Source organism: Rutilus rutilus (genome assembly GCF_951802725.1).
Source record: "Rutilus rutilus genome assembly, chromosome: 24".
Classification (NCBI taxonomy): domain Eukaryota; kingdom Metazoa; phylum Chordata; class Actinopteri; order Cypriniformes; family Leuciscidae; genus Rutilus; species Rutilus rutilus.
Genome location: NC_140228.1, coordinates 24,036,506 through 24,055,912, shown reverse-complemented (window position 1 = coordinate 24,055,912; position 19,407 = coordinate 24,036,506). Strand labels below are relative to the sequence as shown.

Genomic DNA, 19,407 nt, shown 5'->3' with positions numbered 1-19,407 from the left:
GTTAATTAATGTTACCAAATGAAACTTTATTGTAAAGTGCTACCATTGATTTTATGTTGACTTTAAAAGTGAACACGTGATTCTGTCCAATTCAGCATGTGCTTTATTTATATCCAATTCTGTTCATAGTTAAGGATGTGGAATCTGTCAGCCATTGGATTTCTGTCAGTCCCTGTTTTATATCAGTGTGCTCTTATTGATTGTGTGACTCCAATCATAAAGGCACATACATTCTTATATAACTGAAGATATCCCAATAGCTGTGATTTGAAACAGACCCCTATAAACAGCTGGAGAGGTGGGCACATTTGGCTTAAAGTGAAGGCTTAGCTCATAACAGGGTCACGACCTGGTCTGACAATGAACAGACACACTTCAGCTCTTTATAAAGTACACTATAGGTCTCAATTGACTCCAAAAGCCCATATGGTGAGGTGTGAGGGGATACACTCTTTAAAAACCATTATTGGCCACAGTTAACTCATTATTCTGCTTTAATGTATATAGGTCTGTACTATTCAACACTGTCAAACACTCTGGTCGTTCATATAGCAGCCATTATAATATTAAAAAGATTTAACCATCACTGTAGCCTATAAAGTGTCTTAGCATCTCAAACTTCACATTTTAAGGACACAAATAGCACCCTCTGCTGAAATCATCTGAGATAAAATCATCAAAGGAATGCTGCTAAAATTATTCAGAATATCAAACCAGCTAACAGGGTATGGCTAAACATTTGTAAATGAGTAAAATAATGATAATAAACCATTTTGCCATGCACTTTTAGTCTTTTAAATAGATGTCTTAAAGTAAAAATGTGAAGTTGATTTTATACATTATTAGTCTTATTTGCTGCTCAATTGCAACCTGGTTATATAAAGTACAACATTATTGCCAGCAATAACAGAATTTGCTTCATTTGCTTTTGAATATTTCTTTTAATTAACCATCACCCTATAGAAGATCCATGAAAATGCAAATGAAAGCTCTTTAATTATCAGGCACTAAGAGCTCTGGATTCCCGTCTCTCCTCTCCAAATGTGTGTATAGCATGGCCGGCTGAACTCTAGCAAATAAACTCTGACCCTTTAAGACTTTTTCTTCTGCGTGACAGATTCTGAATGACAGACAACAGCTGTTTAAACAATCAAAAGCCCGTGTATCTTTAAAAAAACTGACATGACCACAAACAAAGGTGACATTGGTCGTAACACAACTTTCCATTAATCATGAAGACGCCTCTATTAAAACCTTGCACTGCAGCCACTGAATTCCTGTCTGCATCATATCCCTATATTTAGTTGGCAAACCCTTAAATGTGCACTCGCAGTGTATTTTGAATCTTAAAAGTATATTTTTTAATTATTGGCCAACTTGCAGGTAATATAATAAGGTTTAACTTAGGTTTACGAGAGTACACTTTCATGCCTTTTAAAAAGGGCACTAATAATAAATATATGACATACACATTTCAATCAACTAATCAAACTGATCAAATTTCAGAGACAATAGAATTAATTATGAAATTACCTATAAAGATGTACTTAGTGGGTCAAAAAGGACTCATAAGTTCAATGTAATTGTACATGCAATTAAGTGTCCAAAAACATTGCAAACAGTTTAAACATAAGTATTTCTTGAACAAATATTAAATTAAATTAAAAGTATGCTAAAGTGTACTTCTTTTTCACAAGGGAAAAATACCAGACCTTTTTTGTTGAGTAGACAGCCTTTTTCAGTAATAGCTCCTTATTTGTAGCCCAGTACTTTGGTGTTAAAAGTGTCAAGTCGAATATTGTACAACATAGCACTCTTAAATTAAAGGGAAAATAAACATCAAAGGAGGAAAAACAGATGAAGGACAGGAAGAGTAAGGGGTTAAACTCAGGCTGGGGAAACCTGATGCTAATTAAGTCTTTGGAATGCCACACACAGGCTGTGTGCTGAAACCTAGCAAGCCCCCTAACTAGACAGCATTTTTGGCCATGATTTGCGGATATAGCAGTTTTGGGACATTGTTGGTGTGTGCAGCATTATTGGGCATTATAGGCACACGTGGAGCATTTGTAGACATCACAAGTGCATATAGGATTATTTGGGCATTATGCATGTAGCAATTTTGGGCCTGCTTGGCACAAAGAGCATATTTTGGCACACATACATTTGTTTTGGGCATTATAAATGAGTGCACTTACAAATGATCAAAACTGTTGTGCATCTGCTTGTGATGGCCAAAAATGCATACACCAATAACGTGATGATTCTTAGAAAAACTGCACACATCTATGATGCCTACATATGATGCCCAAAGAAATGTTGCCTAGATAGGGAGCTCACTGGTTTTTGAGACACAGCCTATAACATTCTCCTTCAGAAGTGTTTAGAGTGGCTCTCACACACACACACACACACACTGCAGCAAAGGAGAGATGCTCACCTCCTGCTGTTTATATTTTAACTGACATTCCAACAGAAGGCAGCTGCAGGTAATATAATTTCACTGTTTAAAGAGTTTATCTATGGATTTAAGCAAAATCAAAGCATCTTTATGTTTCATAACATACAGTTGTTGACGTAGCCTACTTTCTTTAAGTTCAATGAACTCTTTTAAACGCGTTTTCCCGCTTGAGTCATAACTGTTTTTTTTTTTTTTTTTTTTAGTAGATAAATGAATTAACAATGTCATCATCCAAAAAAACACTATTGCTGCTGGTTTATGTATTATGCACGTTCCGCTCCGCGCGTTCGGGGGACTCTGGAGACGCCAGACCCTGCTCCGGATCACACTGTCCGGGAGGCAGATCGCCCAGACCACCGCGACAACACAGTCCGACAACACAGAGCAGATCAATAAATCAACATCATGCTCCCTTCAGCTTTTCATCTGAACATCACGCTACGTTTCTGTCCCAGCGCGGGCGGTCTGGAGACCAGACAAGGGAAACCGTCCAGACGCGCGTCGCTGGAGTGTTTGATCCTGTGTGCGCAGATTGCGTTACGCCGCAAGGAACAGATCATGTTGCGAACGACACCGGGGAATGTAAAGGAATTGAGTGCCGTCTGCCTCTGAGGATACGACAGAAGCCCCGATCGAGACCCTGTGCTGGAGACGGGTGTGTACCCGAGCCCAGCCAACCAACCCTCATCCATGTGGCAGACAGAGCCGCTCAGTTTCTGGGGGAATTTCCGGACATTGGATATCCCGCATCAGAGGTCGGGGCTCCTCTGGGAGTTCAACTCACGTGTGACATCAAACCAGGTGAATTGAAACAGTGGTTCCAGCTGTTCTGCACTTCTTGACTGAAATAGCATAACACTTAACCAAACAGAGTAAGCTATTGTATTACTATAGTGTATTAAAAAAGGAAATCCAGCTAAAATATTTTTTTGCTATACTTCACAAAAAGTACCATGGTAATACAGTATATGCTTTGTTTAACATGGCAGAAACATGTAATAAGTCATTTTCATTACTTTTTCCATTAACAAAAAAGCACCACGTTATTTTTTTGTTTGTTAATAGGCTACTGGTAATACCATGGTATTCTTCAAAGTACCTTGGGCTGTGGAAATTGCATAGTTAATGAATATGGTAATCATTCAGTACTATGATATAAATCAGGTGATTCCAACCTTTGTATTCACCTGATTATTTTAGTGGTAACACTTTACAATAAGGTTCATTAGTTAATGAACTAACAATGAGCAATACATTTGTTACAGTATTTATTAATCTTTGTTAAAGTTAGTTAATAAAAATACAGCTGTTCATTGTTTGTTCATGTTAGTTCACAAGTAACTAACTAATGTTAACAAATACAACCTTTGATTTTAATAAAGAATTAGTAAATGTTGAAATTAACATGAACTAACATTAATAAATGCTGAAGAAGTATTATTCATTCTTAGTTCATGTTAAATAAGGTAGTTAACTAATGTTAACTAATGAACCTTATTGTAAAGTGTTACCATTTTAGTTTTGCATATTATATTTCAAAAAAAAGTCCATAAATTAATAAATAAAATTAGACATTTTTTGTTCATTTTTTTTATTTTTTGATAATTATATCACAATCAAAGCCCCTCAAGACGTCTGGGATTACCTTAATGAATTCCATATCATACTATCACTGATCCTTGGTGCCCCACACTGCTTTTTTCCGGAATTATTATCTATAGATGTAATACAAATAATGTTGTCTAGTAGTCTAATCCAAACTACACAGAATAAATCTCTTTAATGCTTGTGTGAGACGTTTGAGTAAATTTACAGACATCACAGAAGAATTTTCTCTGTTGTCCTTGAACAATATGAGAGGCATGCTGCAGGGTGGGGAGTGTGCACAAACTATCAGGCTCCATAATACTCATCGTTTATTTGATTTTCACATCACTACTGGTATTTCCATACATCAATGAATAGGGGAATTTGACAGCTGGCCCAAGAACTATTATTGCAAACACACACATCTGCTTGGCTACACAGAGGGTTGAAGAGCTGCAGAACCGCTGGCAGTCAACTGTCAAGAAATTGCAAACTACTTTGATCCATTTCCATATGATTGAAATAGTTCTACCACCGAAAAAAAATAGCGCTTGGTTGTAAAATTATGCAATGAAATCGCTTTGACATTCACACATCAAAAAGCTGTTAACTCTACTAATGATACTAATTTACTTATCACTTGTTTAGATAACCATTTTCTCAGTTCACACAAAATTGCATCAAAGCAAGAGCATGTTAAACTGTACAGTATGTCTCTAATTACTCCAAATAATCATTTTTATATAGAAATATAAGGTAGAAAGGACAACTATTAATGGAAATGCACATGTCATTCTTAAAGGTGCACTTTGCAGGTTTTCAGTTCTAATAGTAAACGGCGCCCTCTTACCGACATGATATCAGGCACGCGGTCCAATCGACGCAAAAGAATACCAGCGGGAAAATGAGTGATGAGCTTTTTGCAAATATTTTTTCAAATACTGTGTTTATTATGCATAAATAGCATTTGCTTGCTCGCTAATAAAAAATAAGTGCGTGTCACCATAAAAACATAATTACAAAACTTAGTAATCTGTCAAGTTTCAGACAACAGTCAAAAAGGCAATAGCAACATTAGCGAATTGTTTTGTGGCGAGACAGAAGAACTTAGCGAAGCTTCCCGAGCTTCAGACAGACACAATAAAGTCCCACCCTCACCTGCGCCGCGCGTCGCCAAAGGTTGCAGCCCAGAAACATTGTAGACACAAACACCGCCACACATTTCTAATGGATCATAAGTAATGATTGAGAGGCATTGTTTTTGAGTCTATACTTCTATTTTGATGTTTTTCCAAAAATCCTACATAGTGCATCTTTAAAACTTATCATACACTTTTTGAGTTAATGCCACTTAGTCTTGTCTGTTTTGTTCTTTCGAAGGAGAGAATGAGGTCCCTGCCGAGGACGCACTTATCCTACACCTACAGCTGGCAAAGGGACAAGAGAAGCTGGTGGAGGCTTTGAGAGCTCAGCAAGTGGTGATTCGTGATCTGCAGCAGAGGCTGGTGGAACAGCAGGGAGCCCTCCTCTCCCAGCAGCGTGAGATACTCTCCCAGCAGCGCCGCATGTTCGAGCAGATGGATGTGGTGAAGGCTCAGTACGGTCTGCTTTCTGAGACGGTCAAGCAAGTCTCTTTCCAAGGTCTGCAAGGAGAACTGAAAAGCCATTTCGAAAGTCACCTGGCCGATCTTCAGAACCAAGCACGTAGCCACCTGCAAAAGTCCTATGCTGTGCATAAGGTAGATGTGGACGCCAAAGTGATGAATGTAGTTGGGGACGCAGGGCGTCCATTGTTGGGCTGTCGAATTGCTTGTGGACCTGAGGAATACTGTGACTTCCAAAAGGATCCACCGCAGTGTGAAAGGTGCACTATGTGTCCCCCTGGATTCTTCCTGGTGTCACAGTGCTCGCCCACTGCTGATAGGATGTGCCAGGTGACACTGTGGCAGAAATTGCATTATGCATGCAATACATAAGATTTCAGTAAAGAGCAAGCAAAGGTGTATGTGTTAATCTTTAACATGTCTTTGAGTAACAAATATCTATCAACAGGACAGGGATGAATGCCTTGAATTACCGAGCTTGTGTGGGGAGCGAGTAAAATGTCTTAATACCCCAGGTAAGCAAAATAAAAACATGATGCAACTCCATTGTCTGCCTTCAAATGGTCTCTTCCTGGGATTCACCAAGCCTATTTTTTTGTTTTGTTCATCAGGAGGGTTTCGTTGTCTTGGTGTCTCTGAGAGGGAGATTTCCGCAGGGCTGTGCGGTCATGAGTACTTCTACAGTCAGGAACTTCAGGAGTGCCAGGCTTGTTCAGACTGTGATGGTGAGCCTGTTGGCATTCCCTGCACTTCCACCAGTGATGCTGTATGTGGAACTGTGTCTGAGAACATGCTCTCACAGTCTTGGGCTGCTTCGATTGCCATACCACCAACAAAATCGAAGAGTACTTCCATCTATCCGGGGCTACAGTTTAATATTCGTGGCAAAGAGGGAAACAACCTATTGACCAGCCATGATGATTACCTCAATCTCCAACAGCATGGACTGGTCTGGATAGACTACAACTTTGCACTAAAGCACAGCTGCAGGAACTTTCTCCAGGTCGGGATACGGATAAACGGCAGTGAAGAGGAGGGTCGAGACCTTAGCGGGGTTCGAATTGAGCAACCAGAGAGAAAGTTCTTCCAGGGTGTGACTGTAAGTGCAGCAGTTGAAGTGGAACCCAGTCATATACTGACACTTGTGCTGAAGAGTCCCAACCAATACTGCAACCAGAGTAAAGATATTCAAGTCTATGAGCTTGGAGGGGCTTCGTTCAGCTTGCTGTGGCTATCCCATGACACCGGCGCAGTGGCCATGACTGCTCAGATGTCAACAGCAGCCCACTACCAGAGTAACCATCGCCCAACCTTCCGTATAGTCGCTGTTTCTGATCCCTACATAGTGGCACTGACCCATGACAGCCGTGGGGTGCGTTTCATGGAGAGTGGCGTGGTGAAGTTTGTGCTCCAGCAAGCCATCTATTCCATGGGCCATGCTTGTGTTCGAGAAGGTTTCTCACTGATTGCCTACGTTAACCGAAATGGCACTAACCAGGAGGTGCTACGCTCCTTTAAGTCTGGTGTTAACTACAGGGACACTTCCATCACCCTTTCCGGAGCCACAAGGGTAGACAGAGAAGACTGGCTTAATTTTGAGATTGTTGCCCCATCTCAGTGCAATGTCCGCTACTTTGGCGATAGTTCTGGGATTAGTATGCTAAGCTTGATCTGGATCCCCACTACTGTCTCTTCTACATTCACAGCCACTGTCTCAAGAACAGGTCTTCCCTCTGGGGCAGTACGAAATAAACCCCTGCTTTTCAGGCAGATGAGCTCGAATACAGACCAAATGCGGCTAGCTGGTTCAGGTGAGGCACATGCCCAGAGGAACTTTGTGTTTTCTGAGGCCGGGACGGTCAGTGTGGCCCTCAACCTAAAACTGATCCACTCCTGCAATGTGGTGAAGCTGACCCTTTACCGGCAAGGGAAGGATGGAGGTCAGGCCTCGTCCTTGGCCCAGCAGGTGGGGGGACATATGCCTGAAGGTAGTGAGTGGGCCAGTGTGGGGCTGAGAACTTCATTCGAAGTGCAGAATGGTACTGCCATCTATGTTTCTTTGGACTGCGTTCGTGGGCGAATTAACCAGATCACCCATGAGGGAGGCACCAACATTTCCATTCTTTGGTTGGCATCATGATCCCAAATATGGAGATCAATGGTTTTGTAATTAACTGAATTTTTTATTTTATTTTATATGGTGCTTTCATAAGATGCAGTCACGCAAAGTAGAAACAATACAGATGGACTTTGGTTCATTTTTAATAGCTGAAATGCACAGGTGCTATTAATACTCCTCTGGTATTCAGATTCTTGGAATTATGTGAGGAGGAATGTAGGAACAGTTCAGTTACAGAAATAGAAATAGAAATATGAACATGTTTCTTTCTTTTCTTGGCCAGAACAATGAACTTCAAAAAAGTACTTTAAGTGCTTTGGCTGGTTGAGCAGTGACCAATTTTCGCAAGAGAGTTAATGCTTTTCATATCTGTTTGATTTGGAATCAATTTAAATTTGCGCAAACGCTATTTACGTGTGTTTGTAACAGAGTGTGTTTGTTAAAAACTAAGTAAGAATGTGTTTTTTATATGTATTTGTGAGCTGATGTAATGATTTTACTGCACTTAATTGTAGTGCAGAATGTTGTACAGTACACACTTTTGTGTTTTTCTTTTTAAACCGATTGGGATTCAAATAATATAGCTTAATCTATATGAAAGATATAGATGCATTATTGACTTTTTTGTTTTTTGTTTTAATATTTTACAATAAGAAATCAAATAACGAAACTTTCAGATCATGAATATTTATATGTAATACTATGAATGAATACTGCTGGCCATAATGTCCTCTCATTGTTTATATTTTATATTTATATATATATATATAAAGAAATACAAAACAGACACAAATTTGTCCTAAGTTACAGTGTAGCGTTATTAACTGTAAGTGGCATATGTCTTCTATTACTCAAATACTGTTGCCATATGCTGCCTTGCATACCATGTTTAATTGCTTCTGTATGTGCTCAAACTACAGATCACAAACAGTGAAGTGAACAAACATTTGGCAACATTAATGCCATGTCTGCTTTGGACTAGTGCATTTTGATGCAACGACTGGGAATTCATTTACTCTAGACATGATGTAGTGTGTAATCTTTGATAAAACAGAATTAAAGTCATAACAATTACAATTTTGCCAAAGAACAATATTCTTTGTATTATTTTATTTAAAAAGCTTTTTGGTGATGCCAGAATATATAAATGACTACCTATGGATTGAAATCTGTAATATTATACTTCAGAGAACATGATCTAGATCATTGTTGATCCCAGATGTGTACCAGACAACCTTCTATTGGGCACAGCGTCAACTTAAAGAGGGCAGCAGTTTGGTGAAACCTCAGATGGACACCTTTACACTGAACTACTTAAGTGTGACGAAGAAAGAGTCATGTCATTGGAGCAAATAGTGCCTGAGATATATTTGCAATACACTTCATGCAAAAGTTTTTCAGGAACTTGATAATGGAAACAATTGAATGTCTGCCGAAACATGACTAATAGTGCTTAAATTAGCAAGAGAACTGATTGTGAGAAACAATAGAATGGGAATGGAAAGCAGGTGTGTAGAGCGCTGAGTCAGATGTTTCTGGTGTAGATCAAATGAGATGTCACTGCATACAAGAAAATATCCATATAAATACTATGGCTGGGAAGAGAGACAGATGTCAACTATACAGAGAAAGAGAGAGAGAGAGAGAGAGAGAGAGAGAGAGAGAGAGAGAGAGGGATGTATGAAAAGTAAAAATACAACTAGTAGTGTACCTGACGTCTGAAAGTTCCAGGTGTTTGGAAAGAGATTTTTTGCTGGTTAGTTTCGATATGTGGTCTTTTTGGTTTTTACACCGTGGAGGAAGTTTTATAGCTCTTTTACAGTATTTTTTACAAATATGTTTACACATTTTTTATTAAAGTCCATCTTTTGTGATACAGCCAACCAAAAATACAGGACTTTATACACCCATGTCAAAATGTTGTGTGTTAAAACCACCCTATATATGATTTGAGATCATTTTTCAAATGTGTGTATGTGTGATTCCGTTACGAACATATGCACAAACAAATTAACATACAAACATACACACATACAGCTCTCTTCCAGATGTGAAATCTATTTCTGCATTATAGGCCATTTATAGCCTATAGATTGGCCGAAATAATTTACACATGTAGAACCAAAGTATGCATACTAAATAACTTAACTTTAATAAAACAAGGTTTTATTATTATTATTGCTCATTAGATTTCCAAATACCTGCAGAACTCCGACTCTGCCATTAGGAAAATAGCATATGTTTAGAACCTGACTAGTTAATTACTTTTCCACATCAAAGACCTTTGTTTTTTTATCTGAACACTGTCATGGATTTAAGTGTATGCACACTATAACATCAAATCTATGCGTACACACGTTTTATAAATGATGCCCCAGGTTTTATGCTTTATAATCTGTGGATTAAGAACATAATTATTTTGAGATTTCTTTATATATATACTCAACAGTTCACATAAAGCAGAACAAACAAAAACTTTTAGAAGATCTGAAACTATGAAAGGACAATGAAAACCCAAATACAAACACAACCTTAAAAACGAATACAATTTGATTACATGCACTCACAAATAAACCTGCTCTGTCAGTGATGTAAGTTTATATTCTGGTCAGACATTTGTTTACTTTAAAAATATATTTTTACATTTAAGGAATACTTGGAATTAAATACACATTGAAAAAAACACTTACTGTATATAAAAAAGTTTAAAGCTTGTCGCAAAAAAGAATGAATACTTTTACAGAATTCATGAAATTCACCCATTTAACCCCTGCATAATATAAGAAAATGAATGAATAAAACCACTATGGCATTTGTTGGTTCAAATGTATTTCATTTTGGGACAAAAAAAGACACAAAAACTAATTGAAAGATGCAATTATTCCAATCTATTAATCAGATCTCTAGATGTATACCTTTATGTTTGTAATGAGCTCAAGACACAGAAAAAGTATACACTACCTTTAAAAAAAAAAAAAAAAAAAAGATTATGTGATGATACTTGTTACTGCTATCTCTCACACACCTCCTTATTTTTATGGCCAACTTCGTCCGCTCACACTTTCTCTCCTCCATCTCATCTCTGTTTGCTCATTAGGCTGTTTGCTGAGGCATGTTAATGAAGGCCAGCAGGTCACCACGCACAAACAGAGAGAAGTTCACAGTCTGCAGCTCATGAAAGCCTTTTCAGTTTCACCAACCACAAAGACCTTCCTCCCACTCAGCAACATTTTCCAATGAACTCATAAAGATGAACTTACCGTGTTTCCTATGGAAAAAATAGTAGGTGTCTATGCGGTATTGTAATCATTACCCAGATATAATGTGATGGCACCCATTTCACACTGTTTGGATTTTTGTTAGAACACTGACAAAAATGTATCCTATTATTTAAATCTAGATTTAATAAGTGAGTATGTTAACATGTAACTATTGTTTTGCCACTGGCCATGACTCTATATTTTTAAGACATCACTATCACTATTACTCACACACAAGGTTAATGATTTCAACAAACTTCTTGGCTCTAACCCTAAGCATTAAACTTACCTCCATTTGTGCTAAGGACATGAATGGTACATAAAATCACTTGGCTTGTTGAAGACAAGTGCAGTATATGACTGCGTCTGAAGTACCTGTGTAATCACTCATTGGTGGAACGTCATCCTGTGATAGTGACTGCATACTGTGGAAGCAATAAAGGTTACCCGGACCAAACATAGTCAGTCATGTTTGTCCTATTAAGAAATAAATAAGCAGCATAAAGATCTGTGTGTCTCCTTTACATTAAGGGAAGTGACACACGTGATCTGTGTGTGGTCTGCTGGTCTCGAGAGACTGGTTCTCTTATCAGCATGGAAACTTCTGCCAAATGTGTCTCAGTGGGTCCTGCAGACTGCAGAGAGAGGCTACAGAATTCAATTTGGTTCTCGTCCGCCTCTATTCAACGGGGTCCTTCCCACCGTGGGCCCTGAGCAGGCTCTGGTAATGGAACAAGAAGTAGTAACTCTCTTGTGAAGTAGGCCATAGAACAGGTTCCTCTACCCGAGAGAGAATCTGAGTTCTACAGCCGGTTCTTCGTCGTTCTGAAGAAGGATGGGGGGGTGGCCTCCGATCTTAGATATGCAAATTAAATTGTATAGTTAAAACGTTTAAGTTAAAAATGCTAACGGTGAAACAAATCATGACTCAAATCATATCCGAGGACTGTTTTTTTAATTATAGATCTCTAGGATCCATACTTCCACGTATCCATCCTTCCACAACACAGGAAGTCCCTGAGGTTTGCTTTCGGTGGCGGAGCTTACCAATATCAGGTTGCGGTCGTGCCCACTTTACAAACTGCCATGGATGCCATGATGCAGACGTGGCCTAGGCTTTTCCCCCAATCGATCTGCTCCCGGGAGTTCTAGAGTGTGGTTCTCAGACATATGTCTCTCCTCGATGGCTCTCCATGGGAGATTCCCATCAGGAGGGAACTTCTGTCCCAAACAAAAACCATCACCCAGACTTGTGGGTTTGGTCCTGAAGGGGGTCCAACTCATGAACTCTGGTCTCTCAACCGAGGTTGTTGAGACCATCCTAACTCTAGAGCTTTCTCCACAAGGGAACTATATGCCTATAAACTATGCTATAAGTGGAGAGTCTTCACTTTGTGATGCAGGAATTGCCAGCTGAACCCAGTTATTTGACTGGTTGGTTCAGTGCTGGAGTTCCTTCAGGATCGCTTTTCTGCTGGGCTATCCCCCTCCACACTAAGGTTTTCATGCCGGTCATAGCTATTTACTATGCACCTGGGGCAATGGATATCTATCTCTGGTATCCTGTTTCCTTTGTGGCGCGGAGGTTAAGACCTGCTGCACACGCAGGAGTTCTAGGGATTTCTCGCTCAGTAGTCTTCCAGGCTTTTTATCTTCCTCCATTCGTGTAGCCGGACCAAGGGAAGTTCAAGGGTCTCAGGTGCTTATGTCCTAAGCTTTGCTCGACATGATTCACACAAGGACAGGCACTTGTCAGTATAGCGTAGTGGGTATTATCATTCCCATAGCGTCGCTACTTCTGACGCAGCACGAGTTGCCTCGAAAGCGAACATCTCAGGATACGACTGTAACTATTGTTCCCTGAGAAGGGAGCGTGATACTTCCTGCATGCCTGTGAGCAACTTCAGCCAATCAGAAGTTGACTTTGTTTGGTCCGGGTATCCTTTATAGCACCAATGAACGATTACACAGGTTCTTCAAATCTACAGAACAGAATATCATAGAGACTTGGAGGTGGGGTCTTTTGACTTGGACCAGTAAGAAACCAAATAGTGACTATTCAGGTCCCACCTTACAGCCACCACTAAAAAACACTCAGAACATCTTACCAACTGAATAGTAATGCCTTATATTATTGTGGTGAGTTTGCAACAGTGGACACAGCTCAGATTTTCTTCACAAAGTGTAAACCTAGTTTTTAATACAAAACTATTCTGGTCACAGTAACTGAATGGCATTGATTGATTTGCTTTAGTTACAGCTGAGAAGGAGCCAAGAATATAAAACAACAAAATAGAGTGAAAAAAAGCAATGTATTAGCATTGTTCCAAAACATGTCAGAAAGAACGCTCTTGCCCTGAAACAATAGGCAGCTCAGGCTCTGACAAGATGCAAGATGTATGGTGTCCTTTTAAAGAGCTGAGATCAAAGCCGTTCCCCTGTGAGCACTGAGGTTAATTGCCTTCAGCAGCAGGAACTGAGAGATTAAGTGTGTGTAAACAGCTGTAAACAAATTACCTTCAATATACAGTCACAAGCTGGCTACTCTGAGCACAGTATAAATGATGGTGTTAGCATATAGCTTATATATCCTATGTATAATCACAATATTGTGAAATATTATTACAATTTTAAATAATGGTTTTCTATTTGAATATATTTCAAAATAATTTATTCCTGTGATAGCAAAGCTGAATAATAAAGTCGGCATGAAATGGAAGTTGCGAAACACGCACTCTTTTCTTGCATACTGTGACATATGTGCGAGTGAAACGGCTTTTCAAAAAAAAAAAAAATTGATAATCATTGTGGTTTGCTATTGGTCGATCTCATGTGAGTGACAGGTTGTCCCGCCCTTGCTCAATGGATGAGATGTCGCTGTAAGATGACGACCTAGCACTTCCCATAACTTATACCTAAAATCAGAGAGAAATGATAGGTGAAGAACCTAACCCTGGTTGTAAGCCGAAACATGACATAAATTGTAAATTTGCCCCTAAAACCTTGTTGGTTGATTGGAATGTTGTTCCAGGATAAACAAAGATGTCATGTGAGACTGCAGTCAAGTCAAGTCACCTTCATTTATATAGTGCTTTGTATAATACAGATTGTTTCAAAGCAGCTTTACAGAGATAACAGGAAAATAATGCAACAACGATTGTTTTGTCTGTACAGCAGTTCTAGAAGAAAGTCATTGTCTAGCTTAAGTAAGTTTTTAATTAATTTATTTCTGTTGTAAAATTCATTAGTTATTAACTTAGGGACTGCTTCCTCAACACTGTTTTCAACAGAATACTTTTAATGTATTCTGGCTGTTCATTTACCCAACAATGGCGCAAACTTTGAAGTAGGTTTCAAAGTGCAAGTGCTGTGTCCAAAAGAGCCCATTCTCAAGCTTCTCACTTTAGCAAACACCACTTAGGTTTCATAATAGATTCTGTGGTGTTATATCATATATGCACTTTATGTCACAGGACGATTTTTCTAGCGTTCAAAATCAATACACAAAAAGTGAAGTACATACTTTGCGGTGGTAGAACAGGCTTTGGGGACGGCCTTTTTGTCCTTTCTGAACACTGAATAATATGGAAGCTTGTTTCCCATTCTGAAACAATTCTGACTCTTTTTTTCTCAGAATTGCAAGAAATAAAGTCTGAATTCCAAGTTATAATGTCTGAACTGCGAGATACAAACTCGTAATAGACCATAGGGTTGCACCATATTTACATTAGGGAAGTTTAGGACTGAATATGAGGATGTGATGGATAGAATACTGTCAATGGAGTATAGTGTTGTTTAAAGACATACATTGTTCAGCTGACAAAAAGAAAAAAACCTCAGCAGACGAAACAGTTGTAAAATGATGTGATTTAGGACCTTTATATAGTGCTTGCTATGGTAAGGACTGTAAGTCTATTCCTCACCCTCGTTTTCAGTGAGAAATAAACTCGCAATTGTGAGAAAACAGTCTAAATTTTGCCTATATCTGGCAATTTGGACTTGAAATTGCGAGTTTATATCTTACAATTGCGAGAAATTAAGACAAACTCACAATTCTGACTTTTCTTCTCATAATTGTGAGTTAATATCTAGAAAATCTGGCTTTATTCTGACTCGCAATTTTTTTTTTATACAAACTCACAATAGTGAGTTATAAAGTCAGAATTGTGAGATATAAACTTAGCAACTACCTTTTATTTTATTTTTTATTCTTTTTTATACAAGCATCCATATATAGTTTCAGTGTTTACTCTGAAATCTGACCTCTTGAACACACGGCCAGAGTTTGTCTGCATGTCAGGAGATCCCTCAGGAAGTCCAGGGGTGACACCACATCAGATAAACTGCTGCCACGCAGTGGGCCGAGGACTGAGTCTTGTCCTGTGAAGAACCTGCACCTCACATCTGGTTTGGATTAACTGCCCCGTACGGCAATACAAGCAGAAAGCAACATATGACAGTACTGCCTAAAAACCTTCTGGAGGAGACAGCCTATTAAAGGTCTAGGGCCTCATTTATAAAACGTGTGTACGCACAGATTTGAACTTAGAATGTGCGTATGCTAAAATCTACGCCAACATTCGAATTTATAAAAATGGTCTTTGACATGGAAAAGAGGCAGAGAGTCGCAGTACCGCAGGTATTTGGAAATCTAAGCAATTCTTGCCGCTTGTAGTTCTCAAGTAAGGGGCCGTTTACACAACACCATTTTCAACCAAAAAACACAAAACTTTTTTTGCGTTTTGGCCGTTCATTTACACGACAACGCCGTTTTGGGGGCCTTAAAAAGTGCAAACTTCTGAAAACAATAGCATTATCGTCTCTGTGTAAACTACTAAACCATGAATTTGTGAAAACGGTGATGTCATGTGCATGTGTATTACATGTTCAGTCTATAGGGGCATACTGTTTCTTTACAAAGTGACATCGCCAACTACTGGCCTAACAGCAGAATACAACGTTTTTAGTCATTTTCACAGATCCGTGTGAACGGGGATAATTTTGACAACATTATCATCTATACACGAAAAAAGTTAAGGAAAAACATCGTTTTAGTGCATCGTTGTTGTGTAAACGTACCGTAAAGTATTTGGATGTTGACTGGTGCTATTTTATATGTTAATGACATTAATTAGGCGTTTACAAGGCAAAAATCTGAAACCATTCAGCAGTTTATGAGATATAAACTCGCAATTCTGACTTTATATCATGCAATTCTGAAAAAGTCAGAATTGCGAGATGTAAACTCGCAATTATGAGATAAAAAGTCGCAATTACCTTTTTTATTTTTTATTCTGTGGTGGAAACAAGATTTCATAGGGTGCTGTTTGTTCTTTTTTTTTCTCAAGAAATCTTTTACATCTGTTTTCTTGTTATAGGATATATTATTGTGTAAAAATAAAAAAAGATACTTGAGGCACCATTAGTGGTTCCTCACATCGTCACACTGGCACCATTTCAAAAAAGACTTGAGGAACAAGGTGGAATCCATAAGTTCCAACAAGAACTCTAAAGATCAGAACTCTAGGATCTGCAGGATTCAAATGTATAACTTGAGATTGAAATGCACTGTGCAAACTTTCAGAACACAGGACATGCATTGAAACATTCTGCATACATCAGAGGCATTCCATCATTTTGGAATCAGGGCTCACAAAGTAAATGTGTGAGACTATAAAGCAAACACTGCGTGGTGATGGTTTCTGATCACATCACGCACTGGTGCATTTTATCTGCATTGACATGATAAGAAACAGGGCTGAACAGATAACAGCGGAACTGATGGTTTTCTATGTATAGCTGCCTGAGACAGATTGCATGACTATATAGGGAACAAATTTGCCTTGGTAAGCAGCAGCAAAGAACACAACTTAAAAATGAATGCTGAGAATAATGGATGTCTTGTGAATGTAAACACTGCGACTGTTTGTCAAGAACAATTTGGATCAAGAAAAAGAACAAAGGGCAACTTGAGAAATTAATTTCATGTATGCCGAGAGAAGGAAAACAAGCTGGAATGTTGTGCTTTTTCATCACTGAAAAGTGACAACAGTGTGTTTTTTCCTGGTACTGACAACTGCGCAAATCCAGCTTAGATCCGTGAGCTGCCAAACCTCAGTAAAGCTCAGTCTGTTGATGCACTTCTATTGGTAATCAGTGTCACGAGTGTCTCAGATGGGGATTTGGTATGAGGCATTTGTAAGCACAAGTGCTTCTCTTCTTTCATGTCTGCATATTATTGCATATATTATGACATTTGTTCAATATCACTTGAGTTATGTTTTCAATATGTGTGAAACTCCTCAGACCGGAATGAGAGATTTCACATGAAATATTAGAATTAAATTTAAGTTGTATTTTTACAAACTTTTGTACAAAACTGCATAGTATTTATTTATTTAAGTTAACTTATTTTCTAAGGTTAATAAATTGAAGAAAATCACAGCTGGGTACAGCACACACAATTGGGGATGAGATATTTACTTTCAACAGCTATAAGATTAGTATGTTATATATTTAATCTTATTCAAGATTATATTCATTTTAATAAAGCAATTAATCTACTCATAATACTTATAATATTTAGATAAGTAAATTAATTAGTGGACACAGCAAAGAGAATAAGCTTTTTAAATTGATACAAAGATTAAGGTTGAGGGAACAGTTTTTTTTTTTTTTTTTGTCCTCTATCTCTGGTTTAGTTTGGACTTTCGGAGAAGACAGTGATACATGTCACTCGACTGAGATTTGAGTTCAGGATGTCAACATTCAAAATATTACAAAATGTTTAGTATTACTAGCACAAAATCAAGAGTCAAGTGCTATTACTATTATTTTTACCAGTGATATGCTCTTTATAAATTATAAAGCTCATGTTGTAACGGAGTTCACAGTGGCACTAGTAAGGTCACAGTGCCCCCTGTAGGTTGATAGCAGTCAGTTATTCAACTCTCAAAACAATTGGTTATTCCTGTCACATCCTCTGGGAGCCCTACTACATCACAACACATCTCACACACCCTGATGAGATGAGATGTGAAATTACATCCCCAATGACTCGAATAATCATGGCAATCTCTTTCCAGTTTATTAATAATCTACCACTACAAGTCATTATCAGTCACAACAGAATTATGTAGAATACAGACAGATAGATAGATAGATAGATAGATAGATAGATAGATAGATAGATAGATAGATAGATAGATAGATAGATAGATAGATAGATAGATAGATAGATAGATAGATAGATAGATAGATAGTTACAGTGAGGAAAATAAGTGTTTGAACACCCTGCTATTTTGCAAGTTCTCCCACTTGGAAATCATGGAGGGGTCTGAAATTGTCATCGTAGGTGCATGTCCACTGTGAGAGACATAATCTAAAAAAAAAAAAATCCAGAAATCACAATATATGATTTTTTAACTATTTATTTGTATGATACAGCTGCAAATAAGTATTTGAACACCTGTCTATCAGCTAGAATTCTGACCCTCAAAGACCTGTTAGTCTGCCTTTAAAATGTCCACCTCCACTCTGCATAAAGACACCTGTCCACCCCATACAATCAGTAAGAATCCAACTACTAACATGGCCAAGACCAAAGAGCTGTCCAAAGACACTAGAGACAAAATTGTACACCTCCACAATGCTGGAAAGGGCTACGGGGAAATTGCCAAGCAGCTTGGAACTACACGGGAGGAGCTGGTCAATGACCTGAAAAGAGCTGGGACCACCGTTTCCAAGGTTACTGTTGGTAATACACTAAGACGTCATGGTTTGAAATCATGCATGGCACGGAAGGTTCCCCTGCTTAAACCAGCACATGTCAAGGCCCGTCTTAAGTTTGCCAATGACCATTTGGATGATCCAGAGGAGTCATGGGAGAAAGTCATGTGGTCAGATGAGACCGAAATAGAACTTTTTGGTCATAATTCCACTAAACGTGTTTGGAGGAAGAAGAATGATGAGTACCATCCCAAGAACACCATCCCTACTGTGAAGCATGGGGGTGGTAGCATCATGCTTTGGGGGTGTTTTTCTGCACATGGGACAGGGCAACTGCACTGTATTAAGGAGAGGATGACCGGGGCCATGTATTGCGAGATTTTGGGGAACAACCTCCTTCCCTCAGTTAGAGCATTGAAGATGGGTCGAGGCTGGGTCTTCCAACATGACAATGACCCGAAGCACACAGCCAGGATAACCAAGGAGTGGCTCTGTAAGAAGCATATCAAGGTTCTGGCGTGGCCTAGCCAGTCTCCAGACCTAAACCCAATAGAGAATCTTTGGAGGGAGCTCAAACTCCGTGTTTCTCAGCAACAGCCCAGAAACCTGACTGATCTAGAGAAGATCTGTGTGGAGGAGTGGGCCAAA

General features: G+C 38.8%; 1 protein-coding gene across 2 annotated transcripts; it reads left to right on the top strand.

Moving 5' to 3' along the window:
* The first annotated feature begins 2,405 nt into the window (after window positions 1–2,405).
* On the top strand, window positions 2,406–8,319 carry nell3 (NELL (neural EGFL like) family member 3). 2 transcript variants are annotated; one of them, XM_084399280.1, is made up of 5 exons: window positions 2,406–2,489; window positions 2,665–3,262; window positions 5,429–5,982; window positions 6,101–6,167; window positions 6,264–8,319. In XM_084399280.1, the coding sequence occupies exons 2-5, from the start codon at window positions 2,683–2,685 to the stop codon at window positions 7,790–7,792; spliced, it is 2,730 nt and encodes a 909-aa protein (XP_084255406.1). In that variant the 5' UTR covers window positions 2,406–2,489; window positions 2,665–2,682; the 3' UTR covers window positions 7,793–8,319. The 2 variants fall into 2 exon arrangements, with proteins under 2 accessions (XP_084255406.1, XP_084255407.1); XM_084399281.1 differs by having other exon boundaries at window positions 2,668–3,262; window positions 6,264–8,212.
* Window positions 8,320–19,407: the final 11,088 nt, after the last annotated feature.

Bases quoted from the DNA above. Each gene is read 5' to 3' on its own strand.
- nell3 (XM_084399280.1), top strand. From the start codon at position 2,683: ATGTCATCATCCAAAAAAACACTATTGCTGCTGGTTTATGTATTATGC. The intron at 3,263-5,428 runs GTGAATTGAAAC...GTTCTTTCGAAG, and splicing joins CACGTGTGACATCAAACCAG to GAGAGAATGAGGTCCCTGCC. The intron at 5,983-6,100 runs GTGACACTGTGG...ATCTATCAACAG, and splicing joins CTGCTGATAGGATGTGCCAG to GACAGGGATGAATGCCTTGA.